At 35.5% G+C, this 27,375-nt stretch overlaps 3 protein-coding genes across 4 annotated transcripts; 2 read left to right on the top strand and 1 right to left on the bottom strand.

Annotated features, from left to right (window-relative positions):
• Positions 1-1,251: 1,251 nt before the first annotated feature.
• On the bottom strand, positions 1,252-7,086 carry LOC141848114 (uncharacterized). Of its 2 annotated transcripts, none has more exons than XM_074736232.1 (5): positions 6,942-7,086; positions 5,178-5,291; positions 4,798-4,900; positions 1,729-1,915; positions 1,252-1,405 (listed from the first exon to the last, which is right to left on the bottom strand). In XM_074736232.1, the coding sequence occupies exons 2-5, from the start codon at positions 5,280-5,282 to the stop codon at positions 1,357-1,359; spliced, it is 444 nt and encodes a 147-aa protein (XP_074592333.1). In that variant the 5' UTR covers positions 5,283-5,291; positions 6,942-7,086; the 3' UTR covers positions 1,252-1,356. The 2 variants fall into 2 exon arrangements, with proteins under 2 accessions (XP_074592333.1, XP_074592334.1); XM_074736233.1 differs by lacking the exon at positions 6,942-7,086 and adding an exon at positions 6,787-6,864.
• Positions 7,087-8,227: 1,141 nt separating this feature from the next.
• Positions 8,228-22,958, top strand: LOC141847463 (protein NAR1). Its single transcript, XM_074735511.1, has 11 exons — positions 8,228-8,432; positions 9,071-9,153; positions 11,055-11,208; positions 12,196-12,361; positions 17,421-17,547; positions 20,980-21,157; positions 21,275-21,324; positions 21,508-21,679; positions 21,764-21,890; positions 21,977-22,068; positions 22,454-22,958. Exons 1-11 carry the CDS (start codon positions 8,316-8,318, stop codon positions 22,604-22,606), a joined length of 1,419 nt encoding a protein of 472 aa, XP_074591612.1. The 5' UTR covers positions 8,228-8,315; the 3' UTR covers positions 22,607-22,958.
• Positions 22,959-24,258: 1,300 nt separating this feature from the next.
• LOC141847879 (uncharacterized) lies at positions 24,259-27,290 on the top strand. Its single transcript, XM_074735975.1, has one exon. The coding sequence runs from the start codon at positions 24,259-24,261 to the stop codon at positions 27,169-27,171; it is 2,913 nt and encodes a 970-aa protein (XP_074592076.1). The 3' UTR covers positions 27,172-27,290.
• The last annotated feature ends 85 nt before the right edge of the window (positions 27,291-27,375 follow it).

A 27,375-nucleotide genomic window follows, 5' to 3' on the forward strand; every position in this document is an offset into this window, starting at 1 on the left:
ATTCAACCTCCATGAATCACAGGGAGCTCTCTATTTTTTTTATTTTTTAATCAGCATCTGCCTTTTCTCTTAATTCATAAATAACCATAATTTATGCGCGCTTAAAACTCAAAGGGTTTAGAAAGTTTGGATAGTTGCTTGAATTTTTATTTTATTTATTTTTTAAATATTAACCAGTGACACTTATTTTTGAAAAAAAATGTCCCAACAAAATAATAGACTGAAAATAAAAAGATGTCGTATACTGGTTTATTAATTAAAAAAAAGGCTTTTCATTTTAAATAAGTATTAGAATGCATCTTATATCTAAAAACACTTATTTTAATTATTTTTTTAAATGGAATCCCTAATAAGTATTAGAAGCCACCTTATAACTAAAAAGGCTTTTCATTTGAACCAACCGCTAAATCATTATATGGACTATCACTTATATTTTAAAATTTATCTATCGATAAATTTTTTTATAAAATCAAACCAACTACTTTCAGATTAATTAAATCGTAAAATTTAAATACTTAAATTACAAAAAAAAAAGAAAGGTAATTATAAAAAGCTCTCAAACACTTATTTTGGGTAAAAAGATAAATATGGAATCTAAATCTTTAATAATATAACTTTCAAGGTTATTAGAAAGCTTTAGGGAGCTTCTCCTATCACATAGGGACTTAGTTAGCTTTCAAAAACACTTTAGGCTTATTATTTCTATTATTTAATATCATAAATCTGCCGATTATAAAACATGATTTACCGTTGATTAAGTTATTGCTTCGCGATTTTGGTCGTGAAAATCACTTTTCACGGAGATAATTTTTTTTAAAAAAACTAGGGGTACATTGAAAATTTGATTAAAACTGAGGATTAAACCATGAAAATTTTATATTTAAAAAGATGAGTACCAAACTAAACAAATGTACATGCTTTGCGCAATATTAATCAAGATCTAACCGTAGTGCTAGAGACCGATGAGGCAGCACCTTTGAATTCATTTTTATTTATTAATTTGATATTGATTTACAAGATAGGCATTGGATTTGAACCGATTCATAAAAACTTTAGCATGTGTTATTTATTTTCATTTATTCATTTATTATACTCACTAATCAACATAAACTCTAAATTATAATAATTTATACTATTTTTCTTGATATAAATCTTAATTCAATTTAGTTTCAAGTTGATATTTTAAATCAAAATATTTCTAATTAGTTTTATTTTTTTCTCAATAAATAGATAAATTGAATTGTGCCCAAACTCTACAAGCAAAGAGAAAAGAACTTGATAAACAATATATAGAAAGTACATAAACAAAAGGCACCTTCATACTTTACTAGTGAGGGTTGCATCTTCCTTTCTTACCTACAAGCACCTTCTTTTCGCGAATCTGGGTGTAGCATTCTCACATAACCTATAAATGGAGGTCAGAAATTTAACATTAGTAAAGGAAGCAAACTAAGTAGGTTCAAGAGTGATCAACAACTTTGAGGTTTCCAACATTCATGAGAAGATGTAGATGAAATAAATAAATGAGCCATGTGAATGTTCTAAGACATCATTTGTCATGAAATAAATGATACTAACACTAAAAGTTTGCATGAAATAAATGAGATTTTAGACAATTGAATCTTCTAACAGTCCTTTTTGAATCAGTCTTACTGGTCAGATTAATGAAATGCTAGATACTTTGATGCAGAAATTTATAACATGCTAGTGTATATAATGATAAATTACCCTTCCCACATGCGCTTTCGCCTTGGAGTGACATTGCTTGGAGTTTTCAAACCTCCATTGGATGCCCCAGATGCATTGTGACTCAGACCTGCTGAACCATGTCCGTAAAATAACGCCAATGTTTTATTCAAGCTCGGAGATTGAACACTTTCGGTATGGTTTTTGGCATATTCCAGCATCACAATTCCTGCAAAGAAACAGTGAAAGGCTGATAACTAACTTTTTGGAGTATATACTATTAAAATCATAGTGATGCAGATGCTCATCCACCAAACACTAGCCAATTCCGGTGAGGCTCACCCCTACCATTAAGGATCTGTGCCCTTAGGAGCCGCCACCACACAGCTAGCGACGCAGTGTATGACTCCATTAGTGCATACGAATATCAACAGTGATACACCCGAGTTCATTCAATAGAGGTATAAGGTCCATGTATCATAACCTAAATATTGCAGTTAACAAGGTTTTCATGATGATGATATGTTTTAAACAATCAAGTAAGAAAATCAGCTTAATCTTACTAAGTTGAGAAATAGGGAGTTTGGTGGCAGTAGAACCAAATTTGGGATAACTATGATTTCCTAATAGATAGAGTGAACTAACACAAAATTTTCAAATCGTCAGAGGAAATTGCATGTCTTCAAAATTGTCAAAACAAGCTACCAGTGCCATATCACATCATTCAGTTTCAAATGCTTCTTAGTTGATACAAAGTATATAAAGGAAGTCTGAGCAATACTGGATTACTATCGTGCTAAGTTCTGATAAGTGTTGAGTTTGTTCTGCATGGAATTGAACCATTAAACACGTAGCTGACCTGAGACTCCTAAAATCAACTTTCATCTATGTGAAAACATGACTCCCATACTTAGAAAGTAAATTAGCATACTGTACATACCTCCTAAAGATGAATTCACAAAGGATGACCCTGTTAGATAAAAATATAAGATATAACCTAGTGTAAAGATACCTAGTCTCATGCTTATGATTAAGATAGAATTAGTTACTTAAATAGTCAGTCATAATTAGGATTTTATGTTAAGCCTATAAATACATGAACAAATAATTATTTGTTATGAAATCCAATGCAATATAATTTTTTTACATGATAGCAAGACTACTTTTCTAGGTTAAAATTTTCAGAAATAATTAATCCCTTAACAAGGATGTTAGTGGCAAGGCTAATCTTCCCCAAGAGTTCACATCGATGGGAAGGATTGACACCTGGATGTCGGCTCTTCACCACCTAAGACTGTAATATGTTCCGAGGGTCTGGTTGTTCGCCCATTAAAGTGGTACATGTTAACCCTATCATTCATGTTGATCATCTCTATTTTTTTTCTACACACTTTCAGACATATATGTAAGCATTACATGAAGTAGAAACCTGTTACAACCAACATTCCTCGTACCAACCACACACTGTCAACACTATAAGTCATGCTGCTTCCATTATGCTTTGCCACACTCCATGCCTCCTCAACCTCTTATGTTTCAATTGCTCCAATGCTAATGCTTCCATCACATACTTTATATCCAAACAGAAAAATTAACTGATATCAATTCATCTAAAGTGTTACCTGTTGTCATCCTTTCATCACTTTTTTGGCAAAAAAATAACCGGCATTGAGTCATCTAAAATGTTTCCGTTGTCACTCACCTAATGTCCACATTCATGAAACTTCAAAGTATCATGTTTAAATTAAAAATTTCTTTCTAGTTTATATACAAGGTAGACATATGTAGTACATATGCTCTAACTTGAGGGGGAAACATAAGATATGCATATTGTATTGTATACATAGTCTTATGCATATGGTTATGGTAAAATGTAGTTATTCATATAGAGTTAGACAATAGTCGTGTTTAAGATTTTTATGATAAGTCTATAAACACAGAACTCTCATTTATAAAAAGACAATACAAGATAATATTTCCATTCTACTTAGGATATGGGAAAACATGAAATGTCTTGAAGTTGTTTCATGGATTTTATAGTAGATAGTTATTGTTTTAGTGAGGCAGGAATGACTGAATGAGTACTAACTAGGAAAGGGAGTCTATATTGCATCGTAGACATGATTAACTCTATCTGCGGAACTAATTCTATCAAAAATAGACATAAGATTAGCTAAGACATAAACTACACAATATCTTATGCTTTTATCCAAAACTCTCCTTTCCCCTTAAAGTATGTAGTTTGTAACATATACTAGAAAAATGACCTAAACAGAAATATAATACGTGAATGCCCATCTATAAGGTCATCAAGTGAGCAGTAACAAAAGCACTTTAGACAACTGAACCCAGATCAATTATCTACCTAAGCAAATTATGAAAGGGGCCAACAAGAGGCACTTTAGACTTAACGTTGCTCGATCTCTCCTCTCAATTGATAAGGGTGTGATGGAACTTCCAACATTAGAGTAATAGAAGCAAAAGAAGTCGTTAACATAGCCGAATCTAATTCCCCATTGTTACCATGCATGGTGCAACAAACGTAAACGGAGCAATATGGCTTGCATTGTCAACCGTGTGTGGTTGATATGGCATAGGTAGAGACGTGCGAGTATGCATTGGTCATGGCGGAGTTGTACTCCGTGCAATGCCTATACTTACAGCTGCACAGTGAGGGATCAAATGAGTGACAAAATTACCACCAACCTCCCCTTCAATGGGTTACCTCTCTTGAAAAATTAACTTCAAAAGGTAACCCTGTAATACATAATTTAGGAAATAAAAATATGCATTGTGATTTATAAAATTAATTAGCTATAAGTATAGATTCATCATAAAAACTTGAAACGAATTAAATTTACCTAAAACAAAGGCATATGACTAGTTATATCTCATACTGGACTATATCTATCTTAGACTAGACATATTTTATGTCTCTGTATCAGACAGAATGATCTTGTTTCTGTGTGGGATTGCGCTTTGTCAAAGTTTTAACCTTTCAAAACTCTAAGCATGGTTCAATCAATGCTACAATAGCATCCTAAAACTGTGAAGACTTCAGAGTCTGAAATCTAAAACAATAAACATAAAGACATCAACAATACAACTTACCGAGACCTCTCAGCATCTTCACATCAAATTTATCAGCCAGATGTTTATGGCCAATAGTAGTTGCTCGCCTAATAACTAACGCTTTTAAACTGATAAGAAAATCCTGTGAGACAAAGAGTGAACATCAACATTAATTCCAAAACAAATAATATTGACAGAATAAGAAATAACAAAAAGGAAATCAAAATAATTGATTGAATCATATATGGTCAAATTAAATAATGGTGGCATCAAATATGACAACGACAAACAAGCTGGGCAATTCATGGAGGATAACATTAAAACCGTGAAGGACCAAGATTAAGTGGATGAAGTTCAAAGAAAAACACTTGATATATAAAGAAAATAGGCACACAAATAGTTAAATTTCTAGATCTTACCAGCTCAATTTCAGAGAGGGTAGCTAGCCATTCTGTGTCTCTTCCTGCACCACCAATGCCACCACCATCTGATCGAGGTTCGCTATCATTTTGTGAGGATGGCATAGTAAAAATCTGAAGGAAAAATGAAGAGTAGAAACTATTAGATTCAATATCTCATCCCTAGGGCTTTCTAAAAGGACAGCATGGTAAGAAAGCAAGAAATTGCAAAGTAGGTAGGGGCACAATAATCCACTAAACCCTAAAATGAAGAGGAAAGATATCAAATACTAGATTGATCAATTACGCACCGGGAATAAGAAGAGGGTAAAGTCAAAATATTGTGTGGCAATAGTATGCCAATATGCAGGAGAAGAAAAAACTGCTCAGTCTCAAATATTGCATACCAATTAGGGTTTGGATTTTGTCTGAGACAATATTATTGGTTAGGGATCTCCATTTGTCAATTCAAATGTAAAAAATCAAATCCAACCAAATTATATTTTGATTTAGTTTGGTTCCTCAAACAATCAATTGACTTCGGTTTGGGTTGCTAAAAGCATAAAAGAATTCGGACCAATTTAAGTTTTATTATTTGTAAATCAAATCAACTTAAAAAGTTAGCTTGTTTTTATGCCATGTGTTGGTGTGATGGTAACACAAATTTTATGAATGTTGCAATGTTTTCTATGTGCTTTATATGTCAGTTGCTTTTCAAAATTTTTAGTTTTAATTGTATATATTTAACCTTATAGAATACTTAGGTTACAAATTGCATGTGTGAAGTGTCTATCTTATATTGCCTTCTGTACAGTAGCACACTTTTCTTGTTATCTAGATAAATTTTGATTTATCAAATGTTCTTTAGCAGCAAGTAAAAAAAAATTGAAACTACAAGTTTTTACATTGGCACTCATCTGAACTATGCTTTGAAATTTTGGAGTTTTATGTTTAGGTAGTTTCTGAAGTTAATGGAAGATGTGTGCTCTTGTATTTTGTTCTCATACATGCCCTTATATAAATATTCTAGTTGATGAAACAAATGTATCAATGTGACTTTTGTGTGCTTCTGTGTGAATACTGAAATCAAATAGTCCTTGAGAAAAGATAAATAACACATATTGGTTTGGGACCTATAACTGAAAAGTCAGGAAAAAGAGTATCAAGGAACAAACTGATAGAGACAAGTTGCATGACATGATCTCTTATATGACTCTGTCATCTGGTACAGAGAAGACATGATTTTATCAATGATTTAAAAATTTAAAATTCATGAGAACTATAGTCAGCCTATATACAAACGCTTACATGACAACGATGTAATCTAAGTTCTTTCCTAAATATAGTAGTAATTAAGCGGGAGCTTGTTGCACTACTTAAAACAGGAGATAAAGTATTTAAACAAAAGAGTCTTGGACAAATCTAACAAACCGGATGGCTAGTTTCTGATATCCTTTATAACATGATACCAACAAAAGAATCTCCTAATCAGTAAATCTTAGTGGTAAATTTAATTAAATACAATCGAAAATTTCTTTTTAAGTAAATAAAAGGCTATGCATATAGATTTTGGAATTTGTGCATAAATGAAGATGGAGTGTTTGTCTTGTTATGCCTGTTTAAAGATTACCCGATTATTCTCTTTCTGTTTTCATAAGGATCTTCTCTGCCCTCCGACCGGCACCGAGACGGTTCGGCACCGGAGCGGCGGATGGTGGCGGAAATAGAGAGGAAGAGAGTTTCGCGGTGGAAAAGAGAGACCGAGAGAGAGGGAGAGAAGAGTACATGGAGAGAACTGGAGGCGGCGGACGTAGCTAAAGCGGTGGGCGCGACGGCAGGTGGTGGACGGCACGGAGGCGTTGGCAGCGCCAGGCGCCGACGTCAACAGGCGCGGCAGATCGAGCGAGAGGAGGGCTGCTGTGCAGAGAGGTTAGGGCGTCGTGGGTGAAAAATCCTTTTTTTTTTATTTAATCATCACGCTGCTCATCCATCAATGGATAACCTACGTGGTAAATTTGGTCAGATATTTTTTTTAAAAAATTAAGTTTATAATTTACTTAAAATTTTAGATTTAAAATTTAGAAATTAAGATAAGATTTTATCTAAATATATTTTTCAATTCTCATATAAAAAAAGTGATTTTTTTTAAAAAAATTAACATATATCTATGAAATATGGATGAGTAACATAATCATATATATATATATATATATATATATTTAGTATAATTATTTTAAAATTATTTTTAAGATTTAAGATTTAAATATTTAATTAAAAATTAAAATAAAAAAATATTTTATATTAGATACTTATGAAGTGTGCAATATAAGATGTACAATATATAAATCACTATATATATATATATATATTTTAATAAATAAAAATTTTAAATAATTTATTTTATTAAGACATAATTACAAATAAATAATTATTGCAATAATATGTATTAATTATATTAAGTTCTTTTTTAAAAATAATATTTAATTTAACTTAAAGGTATATAAAACTTGAATTTAATTATATAAAAAGAATAATCTAAAATTTTAAATTTTATTTGAGTGGAATTCAAATCACTTAAAGAAAAAAAAAATCAGAGTTTACCTCCTAACAAAATATATATATAATGAATTATTATTATTTATGGATCATTTGTAAATCCCTTAGTAAAAAAATCAGAGTTCGCCTCCTAACAGTAATGAATTATTATTTATTGTTTACGAACCATTTGTTAGGTAGTCTTCTTGAATAGTATACAAATTTAATTATATAAAAATCACAACAAATATAATATTGTTTACCCTTTCACGGCGAAACCCTACAAATTTAATTATATAAAAATCACAACAAATATAATATTGTTTCGCGCGCCTTCGTCCACCTAGGATAATCTATGATTATCGCAATCCCTCCTCTTCGCTTTTCAAGATTACGGGGTTAAGAAATAGCCTTCCTCCCTTTACCCTTCTGCTTCCGATAGCAAGCCGCGCCTCGCTCAGTCCGATACAATCTTGTCCCCGAGGTCAAAAGCGGCGGTGGGGTTTGCAAACCCTCCTCTCGTCCCTGGCCTGCCCCTTTGTTCTTCTCCCTTTTTCTCGCTCTCAAGCGATAGGATCGCTTTCCGTTTCGTCGTCTTCCTTGGTCCAGATCTTATCTTCAAGGATGTCGGAGAAGTTCTCGCCGGCGCTGCGGCTTGCGGATCTCAACGATTTTATCGCACCGTCGCAGGGCTGCATCGTTTCTCTCAAGGCAGTAAACTCCAAACGCAACAAAGTTGAGGTACTCAATTCCATAAAGTGAAAATGAAAAACTGTTCCCTGAATTTTCATTGCAAAGTTTTGGTAGATAACTAATAGTTCATATTATTAGATGAAGTTTTGACTCAATTCTTTATTACTGACGTCGTTTATTAGTCATCTTCATGGAAATCGTGTAAGAAAACTTGAGAAATTTCTAGGTTCTTTTGGCGTGTAAGCTACTTATGAAAAATTGAAGAAGAGCAGTCAAAACTTCAGGAAGATTTAGAAGATTTTTTTCATTACAAAGAGGTGCTACATGCATATTTTTTGTTCAAATGGGGCAATTTAGGTGATGAATGGTTATTGAACAAATATGTTTTGTTTGTGATATGGAAAATTGAATCCACTCTTGTACTGATAGTTGTTCATTGCTTTATTCTACTAAGATATTCTATTTTAAAATTTCAAATTAGATATTGGTATTAACCATAATTGCAAACTATTCACATTATTTTTCTTCGTGTTATGTGAAATATATTGACAATAGCTGAGCGAAAAAATTGCCTAGATGCGTACACAAGGATAAGCTAGTGTCTCAGCTCTTTCTCAATGCATCAGCATGTGATTTTTTATTTTTATTTTTGTTAATTTAATTTTATTATTAATTATTGCTTGTAGAGCCAAGAGAAACCCAACTTTATCAACCAACCATCACAAACAGAAGCTGTCAAAATTTCACTGAAGGACTGTTTAGCATGCAGGTACTTGATTTAGATATGATTATTTATCAGCCTCATTTAGTTCACTTGGTGCAAGAAAAAAACAGTCTTATATACTTTATTCGGCGAAAGAAAAAATTGTTTGTCGATGTAGCATTGATGTTTTTTTAGTTTATTAGACTCTCATGTACTCGAAGAAACTGTAAAAATTTGAAAAAAAAAAACTTGGTTTATTTGTTGTAGAAAAGATGCTAATTATTTTTATTTCTCTTGTTTATTAGACCAGATAATTGTTGCTGTTGATTCTAAGTTCCCATGAAAAGAAACAAAATTCAACCTAAATAGAGAAAACGACAACTATACCAATATAAAGTTGGAAGAATAGAGACAATATCAAGTGTAGATCTTATGTTCCACTTCCTAGAGATTGATGAGTTGTTTTTGTTATGGGAAAATTTTAAAAGGCATATGCTCAGAGTGTTTATGATATATGTAAGATAGGTTGTGCTCTCGAGCATATGCAACATTTATTTTGGCCATTTCTTTGGGGATTATGGTTGGAAGGCATAATACAAACAGTTTTGCCCAAAGATTTCAAAGCACCTGAGCTTCTCTTTTGCTTGCTTGGTTTATTGAGTTGTCATTACTGTGATGCCCCTTTGTGGCCAAGGAAGATTATTTATGTTATCAGAGAGTGGAACTACACCTTTGTTTCTCTGTTCCAAGAACAATACTATAGCTCCAATGCCAACCACATTGTTTTTATTCACTGTTTTAAGTTCTTTTTAAAATCCTATTTGTTGTTCAATGCAAGTTGTATGTTCCAATATTTAGTGCCAGTTATATGGATCTTGTTCTGTCATTGGCCTCGATGTCTACATAAGTCATGGTGTTAGTAATACATGATCATTTTAGATCATTGATTTGAAAACAGTGTTTGTTTTGCATGTTCACCTGAATATGCACCTACAGTGGTTCATTGTGTCTTAGGGGTTTGCACAAACCATGGCTCATTGGTGGGTTTTGCACAACCTATTATATAGCTCATCGATTATCTATTATATAGTGTACAGGGTTTCACAGCATGTAGCTACGAAACCATACATATTGTTTACTTCAATTGACATTTATAAGGTCTTAGCCAATAATATTTGCCAAGCCCACAATTGTAAACTACCTACGCAATTGGCAAGAAAAGGCCCATATTGTCTATCCCTTTGGTTTTCCCCATTTTCACATCTCTTTTAACAAATGAGGAATGTGAAAGTCTGATTGTTAATGCGTCTGATAATTTTCTTCTTAATAAATCAATCAACAACCTTTGGCATGAATTTTGAAACTTTTTGACCTGACTAATATGTATTTATTTGTTAAATCTTAGAATCTTAATTATTATTTGCGTTTGCTTGTCTATTTCAAGGCAAATGTGAACTACCTTCTTACAATTTATATCAGTTATCATAAACAACAAGAAGTCATGTTACCTATTATTTGAATCAGTCAATTTTTAAGTAACTGTTTAAATTACCTCATTTAATATATCATGTGTTTTCAATAAGGTCTTGTATACACTCACATATGTGCTAGCATTTCCATGTATATAATATGCAATAAATCACTTGGTTCTTGCCCATGCTTTTTAAAACCTAAATTGAGATATCTTTTAGTTATGCTAAAAATAATTTAGCCTTCGTTTGCTGATCTCACATTTAACCCTGATTGATACATCTCTTCAAATTAGATAACCTATAAATTCTCTACGAAATAAGGTATGTGACTTATTTCCTCTTAATTATCATATAGTCAACTCCATTGCATTCTTGTATAGTAAGTCCCAGCTTAATCAATTCAGGTGCTAGTGAAAAAATCATACATATATGACAATTTCCTTCTGCAAGAGTCATATTTGTTAGTTGGTTTGAAGATTTAATTCCTTTTTGTAGTGGTTGCATAACTTCTGCTGAGACAGTTATGCTTGAGAAGCAAAGTTTGGATGAATTTTTGGCTCACATTAATTCAGGTGACCATGTTATTATATCTATATCCCCTCAATCAAGAGCATCCATAGCTGCTTATTTTGACCTCTCTCCAATCCAGGTTCTGATTCAATTTGATTTTTTGTTATTCTTTATTTATCTGCTAAATATTTGTAAAAATTGTATTGTTCAGACAATCATATGGTATTTTTCTTTTCACTTGATAAGAAGTGATATATCATATATAGTCATTTTTGCTTCAGTTTGCTTGCTATTTTCTATGCTTAGATATCTATAGACTGCAATTATCTTTCGATCTGAGAGGATTAATGTCTGCACTTTCTGTTGACTAATATTATTGGTTCTTCCTTTTAAATTTATGCAGCAATACTTAGGACATAGAAAGTCTGGATAATATTTCAGTCGAGAAGAAAAATAGCCATTATATCACTTGTAATTTGTAACGCCACAAAATGCAAGGGTTGACAGGACACCAGGGTGTAGCTTTCTCTTCGTAATCACTATAATTTTGTAGAGGTTTATGAATCTGTTCCTGGTCATCATCTAGCTATGTTAATCCACAACTATCTTGAGGTAGCTAATGCTCACCTCAATTGAAGTTTATGCAAGCTATATTGTTGTAATACTTCTAAATTGAAGTTTTAAATCATTTCTCATTACTAACCAAGATTATAAGTTGGTTTTAAATCACTTCTAATTTCCGTTCCCACTTTTTAATCTTTTTTGCACATAATTTTCTTGGAAGTCTATTTTAGATGCACTAGAGGTTGGAAACAAAGATAGCCAAGAATTGGCATTTTTATTGAAGGAAAGTTTTTTCTCATGGTTTCAGTTCCTTTATCATATATGCCATAGTAGGCCTATGCTTCTAATTAAGTGTAAAGACAATTTCCTCTCAGGTCGGCAAGCTTTGGATTGTGGTATATAATTATTTGGTCTTTTGGAGAGGAAATAGTTCTTTTATATGAAAAAGAATAGTTGAATATGTGAGCAGCTATGTGTTGATTTGCAGCTGTGGGAAATTATGCTAAGTTTATGTTTTTAGTCAATAAGCAAAAAGTATATGAATAACTTACTGTAATTTCAGGTTCTTAGAAAACTAACCACCTTCTTCAAGTCTTTGGGAGCAAAAGCTGTTTTTGATACTAGTTCTAGCAGGGATGTCTCACTTGTTGAATTATGTAATGAGTTTATATCACGTTACCAGCATCAACATGGACATAATTTCCCCATCATCTCATCAGCATGTCCAGGTAAATTCTTTATCTACATGTCTTCAATAATCAAAAGCTTGAAGATGTCTATGCTTCTTTATTAGGGCATATGTTTAGTTGTTTTCTTGTTCCATTTTTCTGTGAAAGATGTTTCCTTTTTTGCCAACTTAAAAGGAGTATACTGCAATTTACATTGTAACTGAAATGTAAAAATACATGTTTCTCATTGGTCATAGAAATATAATAGGTTGGTGGTTGATGCAATGTACACAATTAGCTCTTTCTACATTCTGGGGAAGATGAAACATATGTGCTACGTGCAAGTAAAAAAATATATTCAGCAATGGCACAGTTATGCAAGGATACCTACACAACATACATATCTGATGTGGCTATGACTATTAGATTGACTACTGTAGACTTCAGAGTCACCAATGATATAACCATAATAAAACATCATTCTTTTAGAAACAATGTTTTTAAAAGGCATTTTTTTTGGAGATACTAGGGCATATTCACTTGGTATTAGAATAATATTCTAACAAAATAGATCGATCAATCAAAAAAATATGTACAAATAGGCAAGCAAGTTAGTTGATTAATAAATATATAACATAACATAAAAAAATATTTTAAAGAGAACTGAAATTGTTAAAGAGTGAGATATAACTATGTAGGGATTAAGGAATTCTTTTTATTTTTCTTATTCATCAATAACATATAAAGGTAGAGAGGGGTATCTAGGGTTTCTTAAAAAGGAAAAAAATTTAATTTTAACGTTAATGTGGTATCAGAGAGGTATCCTCCTTCAAATCCCTAAATGAAGCAGGAATGTCACCCACACACAAAGGGGGAGTGTTAACATCTAAGATAAATTACTTATTATTAACAACTCAAGTTTTTGAGATAAGTGATTAGTCAATTAATTTTAATATGGTATTAGAGTTATAACTTCCTTCTCCCTTGCATAACATCACCGAATCGAGATTTATCCTAATCATTGTCCTCCTTTGCTGTTCACTATCTTCTTCTTCGTTGCACAAAGCAAGGTCGACACCCTTCTTCACTATATGATGTGGCTGATGCAATCTTCTTTCTTGCACATGCCTCCCTCACGATGTATCCTTCGTGTATGGTAAGTATTCACCTCCATATGCCCGTGTGCCTCCTCATGCCTCTGCTTCTATCTCACATATTCCTCTGTGCACCTCCGCGCCCCTTCTATTTCATGCATCTCTTCTACATGATACAAGCCCATGCACCCTTACCTTTCACATTGCCTTTGTCTTACTTGTCTCTTTAGCATGACACAAGCCCCACTACACATTTGTTCTCACGTCTTCTGTCTCATTTGTGCCTATGTGCTATGATTCTCTGTGTGTGTTCGTGCCACCTCAACGCGCCTTTAGAGTGCCAATTGAACAACCACCACTATTCTCGCATATTCCTCTATTTGTCTTTGTTGCATGTTGTTCTTCTAGCTTCCTTTAGCCATATGGACAACAATCACTTTTACCACATGTCATCCATTGTCTAGGCCTTAATTTGGTGATTCCTTGGATTGATAATTCTTTATCAAATCTTAAATGTTAGGTTCCTTGGCTAAGCCACCATGCATGTGTCATCCCATGCATCATTATCACTAGATCATCCTTTGCGCATGTTATTTCATGTATCGTTATTGTTGCGAGTTGAGCTCCTACACATGTGTGATTTTCGCATCATTGCCACTAGCTATGCCTTTGTGTGTTTGTGTCGTTTAGCTCATCTTCGCTATTTGAGGCTTTGAGCTCTTGTGCATGTCACTCCATGCGTCATCACTGTTGACTGAGCCCTTGTGTGTGTCATTCTGCCCATTATCGTCGCTAGTTAGCTGCATTGCCATTTGTGTGTGTCATTCCATAGATTTCAAGTCTGATAAATTCTCTTCTCTTCGCATGCGTTATTCGACGATGACCTCAAGCTAAATCAATTGTTAGAGACTAACAGCTAGATCAATTCTATCTTCACGTGCACCATTCTACTAAGATTGCTCAAGTTGGATCTATTCTCTCTTTGTGTGTGTCATTCCCCGAGCATATTAGTTGGATATATTTGTAACAAGTTGGTCTCTATAGGATATTCAAACGCATTGGAAAGTGAATGTTAAGGAGTGAAATATAAATATATAGGAGTTAAATGGTTATTTGTAATATATTCTATTCATCAATAATATAAAAGTGGGCTAGCTAGGTTTCTTTAAAAGGAAGAAACCTAATTTCTTCCTCAACTGAGATTAAACATAAGATTCAAAGAAGAAAACCTACCATTATAAGAGAAAAACTAGACAAAAGATGAAGGAAATACCTAACAAAGGAGAAGAAAAAGGAAGAGAAAGATAGTTGGAATAGAATTAGACAAGTTGGAGAAGATACCTCTCAAAAGAAAAGAAAAGCAAGGGGAAAGATAATTGGAATTTATTGGTGTCATTGATTGGGATTTTCATTATAATAGGAGCATAAAGCAGGAGTGATAGGAAAGGGGTGTCAGGGAGCAGAGACATCAAGTGGAAGAAATTAGATTAGAGACTTAACTTTTAATTATTCAAGTGAATCAGGTTTATCAAATGAACTACTTTTTATAAAAAGAATTTGGAACTTGCTTAAACCATCTGCGTAGACCACTTGAACCACCTTGTGAGACCTTGGATCACCTTAACTACCTAGTTGCATTGTACTATCTAGTTAGACCTCCTAGGCTGCTTTTAAGAAGTCACACCTAAAGGTGACCACATATTGGAATAAAGATGATCGCCTTTCAAAAACTATCTAGCAGCTAAGCGGTTGTGGTCTTAGCTAGGGACGGAAAGATCCATAGGTTTGCATCATAGGATTGAAGAGTAAGATCGTAAAATACTACAACTTAAAAGAACATTTTTAAAATTATATTGTCACATTATCTTTATAGTGTCATGATGCATGAATAAATTATTAATATAGTATATCATAAATACAATAAATTCTAAAGTACTTCATCTTTTTATACCAATTAAAAACTTTTATAAGATAAATGATAATTAAAAGATGGAAATAATAATAATTAGAGATGGATGATAATAACAATAATTTAAAAGTATTCTTCTACTTGGAATTCAAAACAAAATAATCTTATATAATTGCGATTTTTATTCAGATGATATGGCAAGAAAAAAATGGATGTTATAGTAACTATTGATCTCTATTCAATGCAAATATATTCACAACCAAGGTTGTTGAGGCTGTGATTGTATTTAGAAATGGTAAGCAAGCATAGGCTTGGATTGTAGGACCATAAGATCCTAGTCCAATTAAGAGCCTACTTTGGATATGAATAGTTTAGGTCAATTTGGACTATAGGATCATAAGATCCGCAATCTTGATTACTAGATGGCCGCTTTCTAGAACAGTGAATAGAAAATAATTTTCCCCCCTTAATTGCTTCATATGTGACTGTGAACTAAAGTAATAACTGATAACAAGAGAACAAGACTACAAGGCTCAATGATCACTAGAGCAACCTAATAAATGTATCTAATTGTTCTTTTGTGAAGTTTATTCATCTATTTTGTTCTTTATCTCATCAAAATGGACTTTCTCCAGTGGCACAGTCAGAATGTCATCTTGAGTGATGAGTAACTCCCTAGTGGATCATATGGCATTGAGGAAAAAAGGTTGGAACAGATTCTTTTAAAGAGAGTAATTAACATGCAAGAGTTGTAGAATAGTCTAAAGTTTTGGCCATTGGCAACAGTGGATTCTCTCTCTGGTTATGTAACAGGAGATTCTAGTTTGTGCTAATCTGCACAAACTGCCATGTCAAAATTATAAGGAAGGGAAATCTAAATCGCTTGGGTCAGAAAAAAAACTAGAAGAAACTTCCATGTGATATTAGATTTTGTAATGTTTGAGGAATAAAAGAAAATTTATAATTATCAGATTTCTTAAGGCAGTGCACTTGATCCCCTGTAGTACACAAAACATGCCTTCCGCATGGATGGGAGAATCACACAAGGATTAAATAAAGCCACACAGCTGATAGCACTGCACTCTACATTGTTAAACACAAATTATGATCAATGTTTTAATTTTCACGATACACTTTGCTCTGCATATTCCATTAATTAAAATAAAGGAAAATGTTATGGGAATCATAATACTTGTGCCCAAATTGATCAAACATCCTCCAAACTTCTCTGGAGAGAGCCTCTCTTCAATTTTTGTCATTATCAGGAAAGCATTTGGCTTGATAAGTTCTTGACTTCTTTCTAGCATCTATAATCAAGTACATTTTGGTTTCTTTTTATTTTTCTTGGATAATCTAATTTCTTTTTAGTAATCTAATGAATTGTTGTTTATTCTATTTTTGTCAAAGCAATATAATTTTTCCTAAAGCAAATGCTTCTAAATCAGAACTGTGCAGAAGCTTCCCTAATGCCCTCCTTTGAGCTTCCTTATTTCCCTTGTAGCCTTCAAACTCTAACCCAACCAACCTCCTTCCCTTATCTGGATTTTGCCCCATTAGCCTAGTCACACTTTTCTTTCCTTGGACAGAGAATCAGGCTGCTAACATGCACATCTGTGAGTTCAAACAAACTGGAGCTAGGAGAAGTTCATGGTCTAGCATTTGGTATAGTTGGTATGATCAATTTTTGAAAACCTTGTATGATGAAGGTAAATCATTGCAATAATCAAATGGAAAGATAAGCAAGAAAAAGTTTATGCAAATTAATTACACATGTTGAGAACCTTCTTAATGTATTAAAGAGTAGCTACAGAAGCTGGGAACCTGCAAACCATTTTCCTACGAGGCACATTAGTTTCTGATAGTCAGCAACTATGTATTCCTGCACACTTTTCAATATCTTGGGAATGGGTATATATCAGTATTGCATGGAGAAACCTACTAGTCTCATCTTTCATGAAATGGTAACTGCTTTTGCAGTTTTTTTTCTTCTAATGTTGCCTAGTCACTGGCCTGTAATTTTCTGGAGGAGCATTGCTCTGTCATGCAAGAATACATTTGATTATGCTTTCACACTAGATTATTGTTCCTAACTATTAAATAAATTTTCAATATCCAGGTTGGATTTGCTATGCTGAAAAAACACTTGGATCATATATCTTGCCCTACATTTCATCAGTAAAGAGCCCTCAGCAAACTATTGGTGCTGCTATCAAGCATCACGTTGTGCAAAAAATGGGTTTCAAGTAAGTTTAACTTTAACAATCAACATATGCAAAATATTTAACTTTTAGTTAGTTTTTCTTCAAATTCTTACAATCATATGAAATAATAATTGTGCCAAATCATACTGAACATATAGAATCGTCACACTTCTTTTCTTTTTGATTCATATCAGAGTTGTGTCGTTTTATACATGAACCGTAATGTGTTGTGGGATACAAATGGTGAATTATATAATTTTGTCAAATATCGTGAGAATTAGTTGGTGTTATGGTAAAATTGGGTATGTGAGTGAATATGCAAAGATCTAGGGGCTATTTGTAATGCACCACATTCATGATAAAGATTATATGTAAGTGGAGGGGGCTATTTAAAGATTTATGAGTAATTCCCTCCTAATCTCAACATGGTATTAGAACCACCCAAGAAATATTGTGCCTTTGTCTCATGGCAGCTCACCGAGCTCTCGACATGCGGTAACCATTTTTCCACACATCACCATTATTGCGCGTGTTACCCCGTGCTTTATTATTGTCATTTAACCCTCGGAACTCCCCGACATTTGTGTTATGTTCACTTGCGGAGGCCTTTGTTGCTCATTCTTGTCTTTGACGGTGTCAAGGGTTGATTTTGTTTGGAGTTTAGCATCTTCATGTGGAGGATTTGCTTCTTTGTGTTGTTGCTTGCTCTTTGTTAGAGTTGGATCTCACAGTGCATAGATCGCATTCATCCCTCTGCCTTTGTCACCATGTTCAGTTTGGTGCCAACATCTTCGTGCAATGAAAGCCATAGTCATCCTCTCCAACCCATTTTTTTTTTTCTCATGAACATGTGCTTGCTTGTATTCTTGTTTGTGAGCAACCATAGCAACTACTAACACACAACCCTTCTCCTCCACTTTGCTCCACAGACAATAATGATACTGAGTGTCATTCTTAATCTGACCCAATCTCAGTCTCATTCCAACATAGTTCTTAATCTAGGTCGGATTGAAATATTACTCAATTTGGGCCAACTGTTGTTCCTGGCTTAGCATGATTCAGAGCCCTCTTTTGGGGCTTTGGTCAACTTCTCCTATGAGCAGATCTTAGTCCACAAGTCTAGGTTTTTGTTATGAACAGTCAACCTTTACATCCTGTTGGTCCAATACGAAGCAGTCTAGTTCAATTGATGATGTTCCAATAAAGAAGTACTCAAAGCTCCTTTGACTTTAGGCTATTAGTGTTTCATCCTAGTTTGTCAACTCGTTCGCCTATGGAGGTATCTGTATTGTTTATCTATCTTGTACCTCCGGTTGTCTCTTTGGATCATAGACTTAGAAGATTGTTGATATACCTTTAGTAATATATACTTTCTTGACTCTCACACCACTTGCACTCCCTATAATGACATGATAAACAATGGGTCTCCTCACCCAATAGTTGAAGGTATTGGAGATGTTTCCCTATTCCCTATGTTACATTTATCTTTTGTCTTCTATACGTGGAACCTGCTATCTATCAATAAACATATCGGATCATTGATTGAATTGTCCTTTCACCTTTGGTGTTACTTTTTGTTCCTATTCAGAAGTCGAGGATGAACAAGGTAATTGGTGTTAAGCATGAGTCTTGTGGGTTGTATCAACTACATGTGCCTCCATTGTCTTCTGCTCTCTTAGCTATATATTCTTAGATTTGGATAATCTTAACTACTTTCTTGATGTATAGGTTGCTTGCTCAATAGGATGGCATTTATATCTCATTGTGTAAATATATACTGGATATGCTCGAGAGGACTAACACGTCAAGGACTAAACCTCTAGATACTAGTGTCATAGTAGTACTAGAACAAGGGGAGCTACTAACTGATCTAGGGAAATTGTCCACTCGGAAAATTTAAATTATCTTACAGTAACTGGACATTTTGTGATTTGCTAGTTTCATCAATTAGATTTTAGAGAACCCATTCTATGCCAATAATTATATGAGAATCCTATGTTATTTGAATTGTACTCTAGGGAAAAGTATGTTATTTTGTGATCAGGATCAACTCTAGATCACAGGGTACTCTAATGTAGATTGAGTAGGTTACCCCTACAAGTAGATGGGGTACTCTAATGCAGATTAACTAGGTTCTCCTACAAGTAAATGATCTACATTCAGTTCTTGTGTTACCTTATTTCCCAGAATAACAAGTAAACATTGATGGCATGGTCGAGTGTAGAGGAAGAATATAGGTTCACGATTGAATTACAAATGAGCTTATTTGGATTAAGCATCTAATTGCCAAATTATTAAACTCTTACAAAGCCAATACTTTTACTGCAGCAATCAAGTTACGATGTATATAGTCCTAAGTATCGTTTTCATGAGAGTACAAAACACATATTCATAGAGACTAATTTGCTTTAGCCAAGAGAAAGTCCAATCTGATGAGATCATTATGTTAGCAGATTCAGTGACCAAAATGTTAAGAGGACCTAGAGTTGAATATATTTGTAATAAAACAAGTTTATACAATATATCGAATCATCTTGAGGGAAGTGCTATTTACTAATTATGTATGTATGAATATGTAAGATCTAGTAGGCTATTTCTAATGTATCACATTCATAATAAAATCTATGTGCAAGCAGACGGGGCTACCTAGAGTTCTATGAGAAATAATTTTCCCTTGACAGATGGAAATATAACTTCACAAGGTCATGAGTTAGTATGGATGCCTTTTCTGATGACCTTCTGGAAGCTGTTATTTGGAGGAAAATAGACCCTTTTGCAGATAGTTCATCATATGCTTGGTTTGTAGGGTCACAGACATAAAGTTTTATATTCTCTTAACAATAAGCTTTTGGGTAAGTTGTTATCCAACTAAATCTAACATGGTATACTTATGGATAATTAGTTCGAATCCAGGCATGTGGGTTTTCCTAACAGTCTAAGCTTTTGGATGGGTAGTACCCAATCAAATCTAACACTATGTTAGCGTTGTGTCAGTTAATTATTGTCTTGAATTGACCTAACTGAAGATGAGGCACATGAATGCATTAACCGTTGCTGTGCAAGCCAAAGTAGTTGATTGACTATTTGAGTATTCACGTTTATTAGACTTTATTACCACCTGTATCTTTTTAAGTAATTATCCTACCTATTGTACTTTATATTATATTCTATATAAAGTAAAAAATAATCCTGCAATGTAGAATTATCTAGTAAACATGTACTGGAGAAATTTACCTTCTGTAAGCTTGTTTTTTATTTTCCCTGTAAATTAAGCTTTCAGTATCAATTGTGGAAACTGTAAGATTGTTTTTTTATTTTCCCAGTAAATTAAGCTTTCAGTATCAATTGTGGAAACTTGTCAGAACCTCTGATTTTGATCCTGTACTTTAGGTTTACTCATGAAAATTGATCATATTTCTATAGATACTCATTCTTTGACAAGATGCTATGACAATATTTATTCATGTCTTGTAGGCAGCGTAATGTCTACCATGTCACTGTGATGCCTTGTTATGACAAAAAGCTTGAAGCTGTTAGGGATGATTTTGCCTTCTCAATAGATGAATTAGAAAATAGTAATCTCAACTCAGTCCCGCGGATACCAGAGGTTGATTCAGTTTTAACATCTGGCGAAGTTCTAGAATTGATAAAGGTTTTGCATGCTCCATTCATTTTGTGACTTCAATTTCTGGGTCATATAAGTCATCAATGTCTACTTTCTGGATCATGCAAGTTATCAGCTGTCCTAACTTTTTGATTTCTTGTGCAGTTAAAATCAGTGGATTTCAAGGCTTTGAAAGAAGCTCCTCTGGATAGCACGTAAGCTTGCTCTTGATTTTCTCTGTAGCTTTAGAGAAGAGTGACCTTTCATGTTTGTATATATTATTTATTATTATGGAAAGGCTTTTTGGTAATCTCCCTTTAGAAAGTTTATGAAATATGAAATTTCCATTTGTCAATCCAGTAGATACCTACTGTAATTATTTCATTTTGGTTTGTCAGGTTTGTTAATGTCGATGAAGGGGGACATCTTTATGGGGTCTCAGGTGGTTCTGGAGGATATGCAGAAACAGTTTTTCGCCATGCCACTAAAAGTCTTTTTGGAGTAGATATTCAAGGACCACTTGAGTTTAGAACTATTCGCAATTCAGATTTCCAGGAAGTGACATTAGAAGTATGTTTCTAATCTCTTTCTTTGTAGTTGTTTAATTTTAACATTGACACTCTTAGGACCCTTTTCTCTTGTTTCATTTTTCAGGTGGACGGTAAGACAGTCTTGAAGTTTGCACTGTGCTATGGATTCCGGAATTTGCAGAACATTGTAAGGAAGATCAAAATTGGGAAGTGTGATTATCATTTTCTTGAAGTTATGGCATGCCCATCAGGTACTCTATTTGGTGACATTTGCTATTTTTTGCTTCGACGGAAGTTTGACTGAAGGCTTCTCACAATGTTCTATTGTCGTTATCAGGCTGCCTAAATGGCGGTGGCCAAATAAAACCAAAGGTTGGTCAGTCTGGAAAAGAACTTATCCAGCTATTGGACTCTGTGTATATGCAAGATGTAAGTTCCCTTATGAAGAATTTTCTGTTGAGAGTTTTTATTAATAATGAAATTCCAGTTGCATACTGTTTATCATATGATAATATATCTAATTTATTCAAGTGAGCCAGCTTTATTCTTATTGACAAAATATTATGCAAATGTGGCAAAAACTGATGTAATTGTGTCTATTTGTTAAGAAGTATGTAATCTGTGTGGTTTTTTCTATTAGACAATCATATTTTATTTGACAAAATATTATGCAAATGTGGAAGAGTATTAAATATAATTTGGTTGAATATTGGACAAGTGGACAGTAGTGGCACGAGACTTCATCTTGTAGCTTGCAGTGATTTAGTAAAAGCCCTTTGCGCTATTAGTTGACATTTACCCTTGTTAATTCCAGGTAGATGTTGCAGACCCATTCGATAATCCAATTGTGAAAAGATTGTATGATGAATGGCTAGAATACCCCGGTTCAGAGAAGGCGAGACAGTACTTGCACACGGAGTATCATCCTTTGGTCAAGAGTACAGCTTCTCAGCTGCACAATTGGTGATCGTTTCTTTTTTGTACGGTACTTGGGATTCTATATTCCAATTTCCACCGGGTGACCTGAAGGTGGTGTTCCTATAAATCCAAAACCTGTTCTAACCTGCAAAATGATTGCCGAAGGTGGTGCTGCAATAAACAAAATGTGTTCTGACCTATAAAATGATCACCATACTATACCAGCACTCCATGTTAACCTTATTATAGTGTAGAATCAATTTTCCTAGAGTAGATGTTTTGTTCTTGTCAAATATGTTTCTAAGTTTTTTTTTTGTAAAGTGGAAGCATCTTCTACGCATGTATAAAATGCTTCCATCTTCTACGCATGTATAAAATTTTTGGCCTGTCGGTTTTGTTTATCCTGTATAAGATTTGACACTGATTATTGATACTAGAACAGCAGATACGCAAAGCTAACAAAAAGATGGATTATCACTATATAGTTAGGCTTGTTTGATATCTAGTCTCAGTCGATACAGTTTGTAAGTATTGGAAGCAACGGGCTTACTTCAAGCACTCCCCATTGGATTTCCATGAAACAACATGCTCAGCTATTTTACACAGAACGTGCTCACTTCAAGCACTCCCCAGTGGATTTCCATGAAACAACATGCTCAGCTATTTTACATGGAACGCCAATCTGATAGTGCCAATTAAATTGATAAAGAAAAAAGGGCGAGCGAACCTGTTAAGCAAGTTGGATGAAGTGAACATAGTGATCAAGTCAATCGTATCAGGCGATGACAGTTGACTAATCGAGCTGAACAAGTCGATTGGGGAAATGAGCAGCCAGCCCTATTCAACTCATTCCCTACTGAACACCAACCATTGAATCATATTTAAAGTCAGAGAGAAGACGCGCCTTGCCTTTAAAATAGTTAAACTCGTTCCACCTTTTGGCAAGAAATCCTCCGGATTTAGTTAAGATTTAGCTAGCTTATAACTAGACCAACCAACACTAAGTTTCTTTACTAATGGGATCTTGTCAAGTTCAATTAGGACTTGAAACAACTGTAGTTGTGAAAGGATGGTATGCCTTTTCTGTTGTTTCAGGTCTCCACTTGATCAAGCGATCAGCACTTGTGCCATCAATTCAATTGGGACCAAGTGCGTTATTCATTAATGTGTTGCCACGAAAGTTTTATGTTTGTTCTTCCAAATTGGAGTTATTGATTTGGTTGCTTTGCCTTCAAGAAGAGGAGAAAATGAATGCGATGTAAACAAGAAATTAATGGTCTTATTTTGGATTTCAGTCTTATTATTTCTCTGACAAGTAGTAGATTGTGGAATCTTGGAGGTAGATGATGGTGACCTGATCTCCGAGTTACGCAGACTATGGACCTTTTCTCCTTGTCTTGTAGAGGAAATTCAATAAACCATGGACATCAGCTCATCAGCCTCACTACTATCTGCTCATCAACTCAACATCATTTACCTAACTACATTAGATCTTCTCAGTTCTGGCCTATTTTTTCAATATCCTACGTACATGACCTTTCACCCACGGCACACAAATCGCTCCCCGGCAGAACAAGGCAACGTCACACAGCGACTCTTGTACCTGAACGGCGTCTCAGCAGCCAAACAAACCAACGAGACTCCCACTGTTAAAAGGCCTGCGCTCCGATTCAGCTGCATGTGCTTCGTCATCAGAAGAACATGAGCAGCACACTGAAGCACAGCCGCCACCGCCGCCGCTGCTACTTTTTCATGCTTTGCTGGCTCACGAGCCATGCCTTCTGTGCTACGGAAGCAGTAAAAGTGGTGGTCTCCGAGGGGTGCTCGCAGGCGGAGAGGGACGCCCTCCTGCTGCTGAAAGCTGGGATCCTCAACTCTTCCGCCCTCCTCCCTTCGTGGACGCCCCAAGCAGACTGCTGCGCGTGGAGCGGCGTGGTGTGCCGCAACAGAACCGGCGACGTCCGGGTGGCGGAGCTCAACCTCCAGAACCCGAATGCAGAGCAAACCAGCGAGAGCGACACGGCTCTGAGGGGTGAGTTGCTGAACCCATCGCTGTCGTCCTTAACTGCTTTGCGAAGCTTGAATCTCAGTTACAACGATTTGGGCGGCGCTCCCATCCCAGCGTTCGTCGGCTCCCTCCGCCAACTGAGGGTCCTCGACCTGCGCTGGTGCAACTTCGCCGGAAACCTTCCTCCTCATCTCGGCAACCTGACAAACCTTCGCTACCTCGACCTGAAGTCGAATTCTTTTCTCCGGGACCGTCCCAGAGTCGATCGCAGCCTGGACTGGCTCATGGGCCTTTCTTCTTTGACCTATCTCGACATGTCCTGCGTGAACCTCAACGCCGCCGCCTACAGTTGGGTGGCGACCATCAACTCGCTGCCTGCCCTGCAACAACTGAAATTGTTCCTCTGCAACCTCGATGTCCCTCCTCTTGACTTCCAACTCAACCTCACTTCTCTCACCACACTCGACCTCAGTCTCAACAGATTCCAGTCCACTTTCCCGAACTGGCTGTGGAATCTCACTGGCCTCCTGTCTCTTCAACTTGGCAGTTCGCAGCTTCAAGGTCAACTGCCGGCTGAAATCGGCAACTTGATCAGCCTCGTGAACCTCGACCTTTCTCTGAACTCGCTTCTCGGCCCTCTACGTAACTCAATATGGAAACTGAAGCATCTAGCAAATCTCGACCTGAGCTTCAACTTTCTCGGAGATTCTTTGCCGATGGGGATTATGAACCTTTCAAGCTTATCGACACTGAACCTCGCTAATTGTTCGCTTACTGGCCCGATACCGACTGAGTTAGGAAATCTGACTACTCTAAAGAACGTTTACCTCGGCCTGAATTCACTTTCCGGCCAAGTACCGGTTGAGATCGGGAAGCTCCTCGATCTTGCTCAGCTAGACCTCTCTGCTAATTCCCTCCGAGGTAACATTTCTGAGTTCCACATCTCCAACCTGACCAGATTAGAGTGCTTGTTCTTGTTCGATAACCCCTCCCTAACCCTGTCGATAGACTACGATTGGATCCCTCCTTTTCAACTACATGTCGTCGACTTCAGTTCATGTGTGTTGGGTGGTAGATTTCCCGGTTGGCTCCGTTCACAACGCTCCATCAAGAGCATCAATTTGTACAACACAGGCATCGAGGACACCGTGCCTGATTGGTTTTGGAACTCTTCTTCTTCCACTATTTTAGCAGTTGACTTCTCCCGCAACAGAATTAACGGTTCTTTACCAACTTCCTTGGAGAGTTTGACCAAACTGTATTATCTAAATCTCGCTTCAAATCTACTCCAAGGTCCAATTCCTCATTTCCCGCCAAGCCTCTCTCTGTTGGACTTATCTTTTAATTTCTTTTCAGGACCACTGCCATCGACCTTATTCACTCCACATTTATCTTACTTGATTCTCTCGCACAACCTTATCAATGGAAGAATTCCCTCTTCTGTGTGCAATTGTATGCGTCTCGAGCGGTTCAACTTATCGAACAACCGAATATTCGGAGAAATTCCTGGATGTTGGCCGGAGGCCTCACTGCTCAGCTTCATTCATTTGGGAAACAATATGCTCTCGGGAGAAATTCCTAGCTCCATTGGCAATTTGACTCAACTTGAGTTCTTGCACTTGAATGATAACAATCTAAGTGGGCATCTTCCATCCTCACTGCAAAACTGCAGTCAGTTATTGATTGTGGATCTCGGTGATAACAAATTCTCTGGAAGTGTTCCTGTGTGGATCGGGCAAAGTTGGTTACAATTGCGTGCTCTTCGATTGCGCTCGAATATGTTTGATGGTGATATTGCTCCACAACTTAGGCAACTAAGGGATCTTCAAATTGTTGACCTCGCCGACAATAAGTTATCCGGGCCGATACCGGCTTCTTTTGGCAATTTCAGTGCATTGATTTCGACATTGGTGAGACCACTTCCTCCATTTTTCACAATGTTCATAGGAAGTGGAGATTATGAAGGAGTTGAAAGCCTAGCTTTGGTTACTAAAGGAGATCAACTTATATTTTCTAGCATTCTTTATTTGGTGAAGACTATAGATCTTTCAAGCAATAATTTGTCAGGCGAGATCCCTGAAGAGTTAGGAAATCTTGCTGGGCTTTATACTTTAAATTTATCGAGAAACAACTTCAGAGGCAAGATTCCAAATAACATTGGAAGAATGACTTCATTGGAGACTCTAGATTTGTCACTTAATCACTTTTCAGGGAGTATTCCTCAAGGTATGTCGCAATTGAGTTATCTAAGCCACTTGAACTTGTCGTATAACAACTTATCGGGCGAAATTCCCTTCGGGAACCAACTTCAAACATTAGATGATGCATCCATTTATAGCGGCAATCCTTATCTTTGTGGAGCCTTGATGAACAAGAGTTGCTCTGAGGGGAATAACATGATCAATGCGTCAAGTGAAGAATATGGAATGGCCTCTCGAATGCTATTAGTCTATCTCAGCCATGCACTCGGATTTTTGGTTGGATTGTGGAGTGTGTTTGTCGTCTTGCTATTCAAGAAAGATTGGAGAAACTGTTACTTTAAGATGGTCGATAAAATTTATGATAAAGTTCATGTGGTGATGAATAGACTAAAAATAAGGAAGTAGATGTTCTCAAAAAGTTGATAATCAATGTAGTAATAGTAAGAAGGTTTTCTTCTTTTCTTTTAAACTTGAGATACTTTGTGCTAGTGTAAGCAAGCTATGATGCCATAAATAATGCACTTATGTTATTTGTTTTTCTTGTTTCCTTCTTGCTGAAAGCTAACCGAATAATCTAATGCGAATCGGTTTTCCCTTTCGATCTTGAGA

This window comes from Curcuma longa, chromosome 16 (genome assembly GCF_044706935.1).
Source record: "Curcuma longa cultivar G26 ecotype Majalengka, Jawa Barat chromosome 16, ITB_CL_G26_1.1, whole genome shotgun sequence".
Classification (NCBI taxonomy): domain Eukaryota; kingdom Viridiplantae; phylum Streptophyta; class Magnoliopsida; order Zingiberales; family Zingiberaceae; genus Curcuma; species Curcuma longa.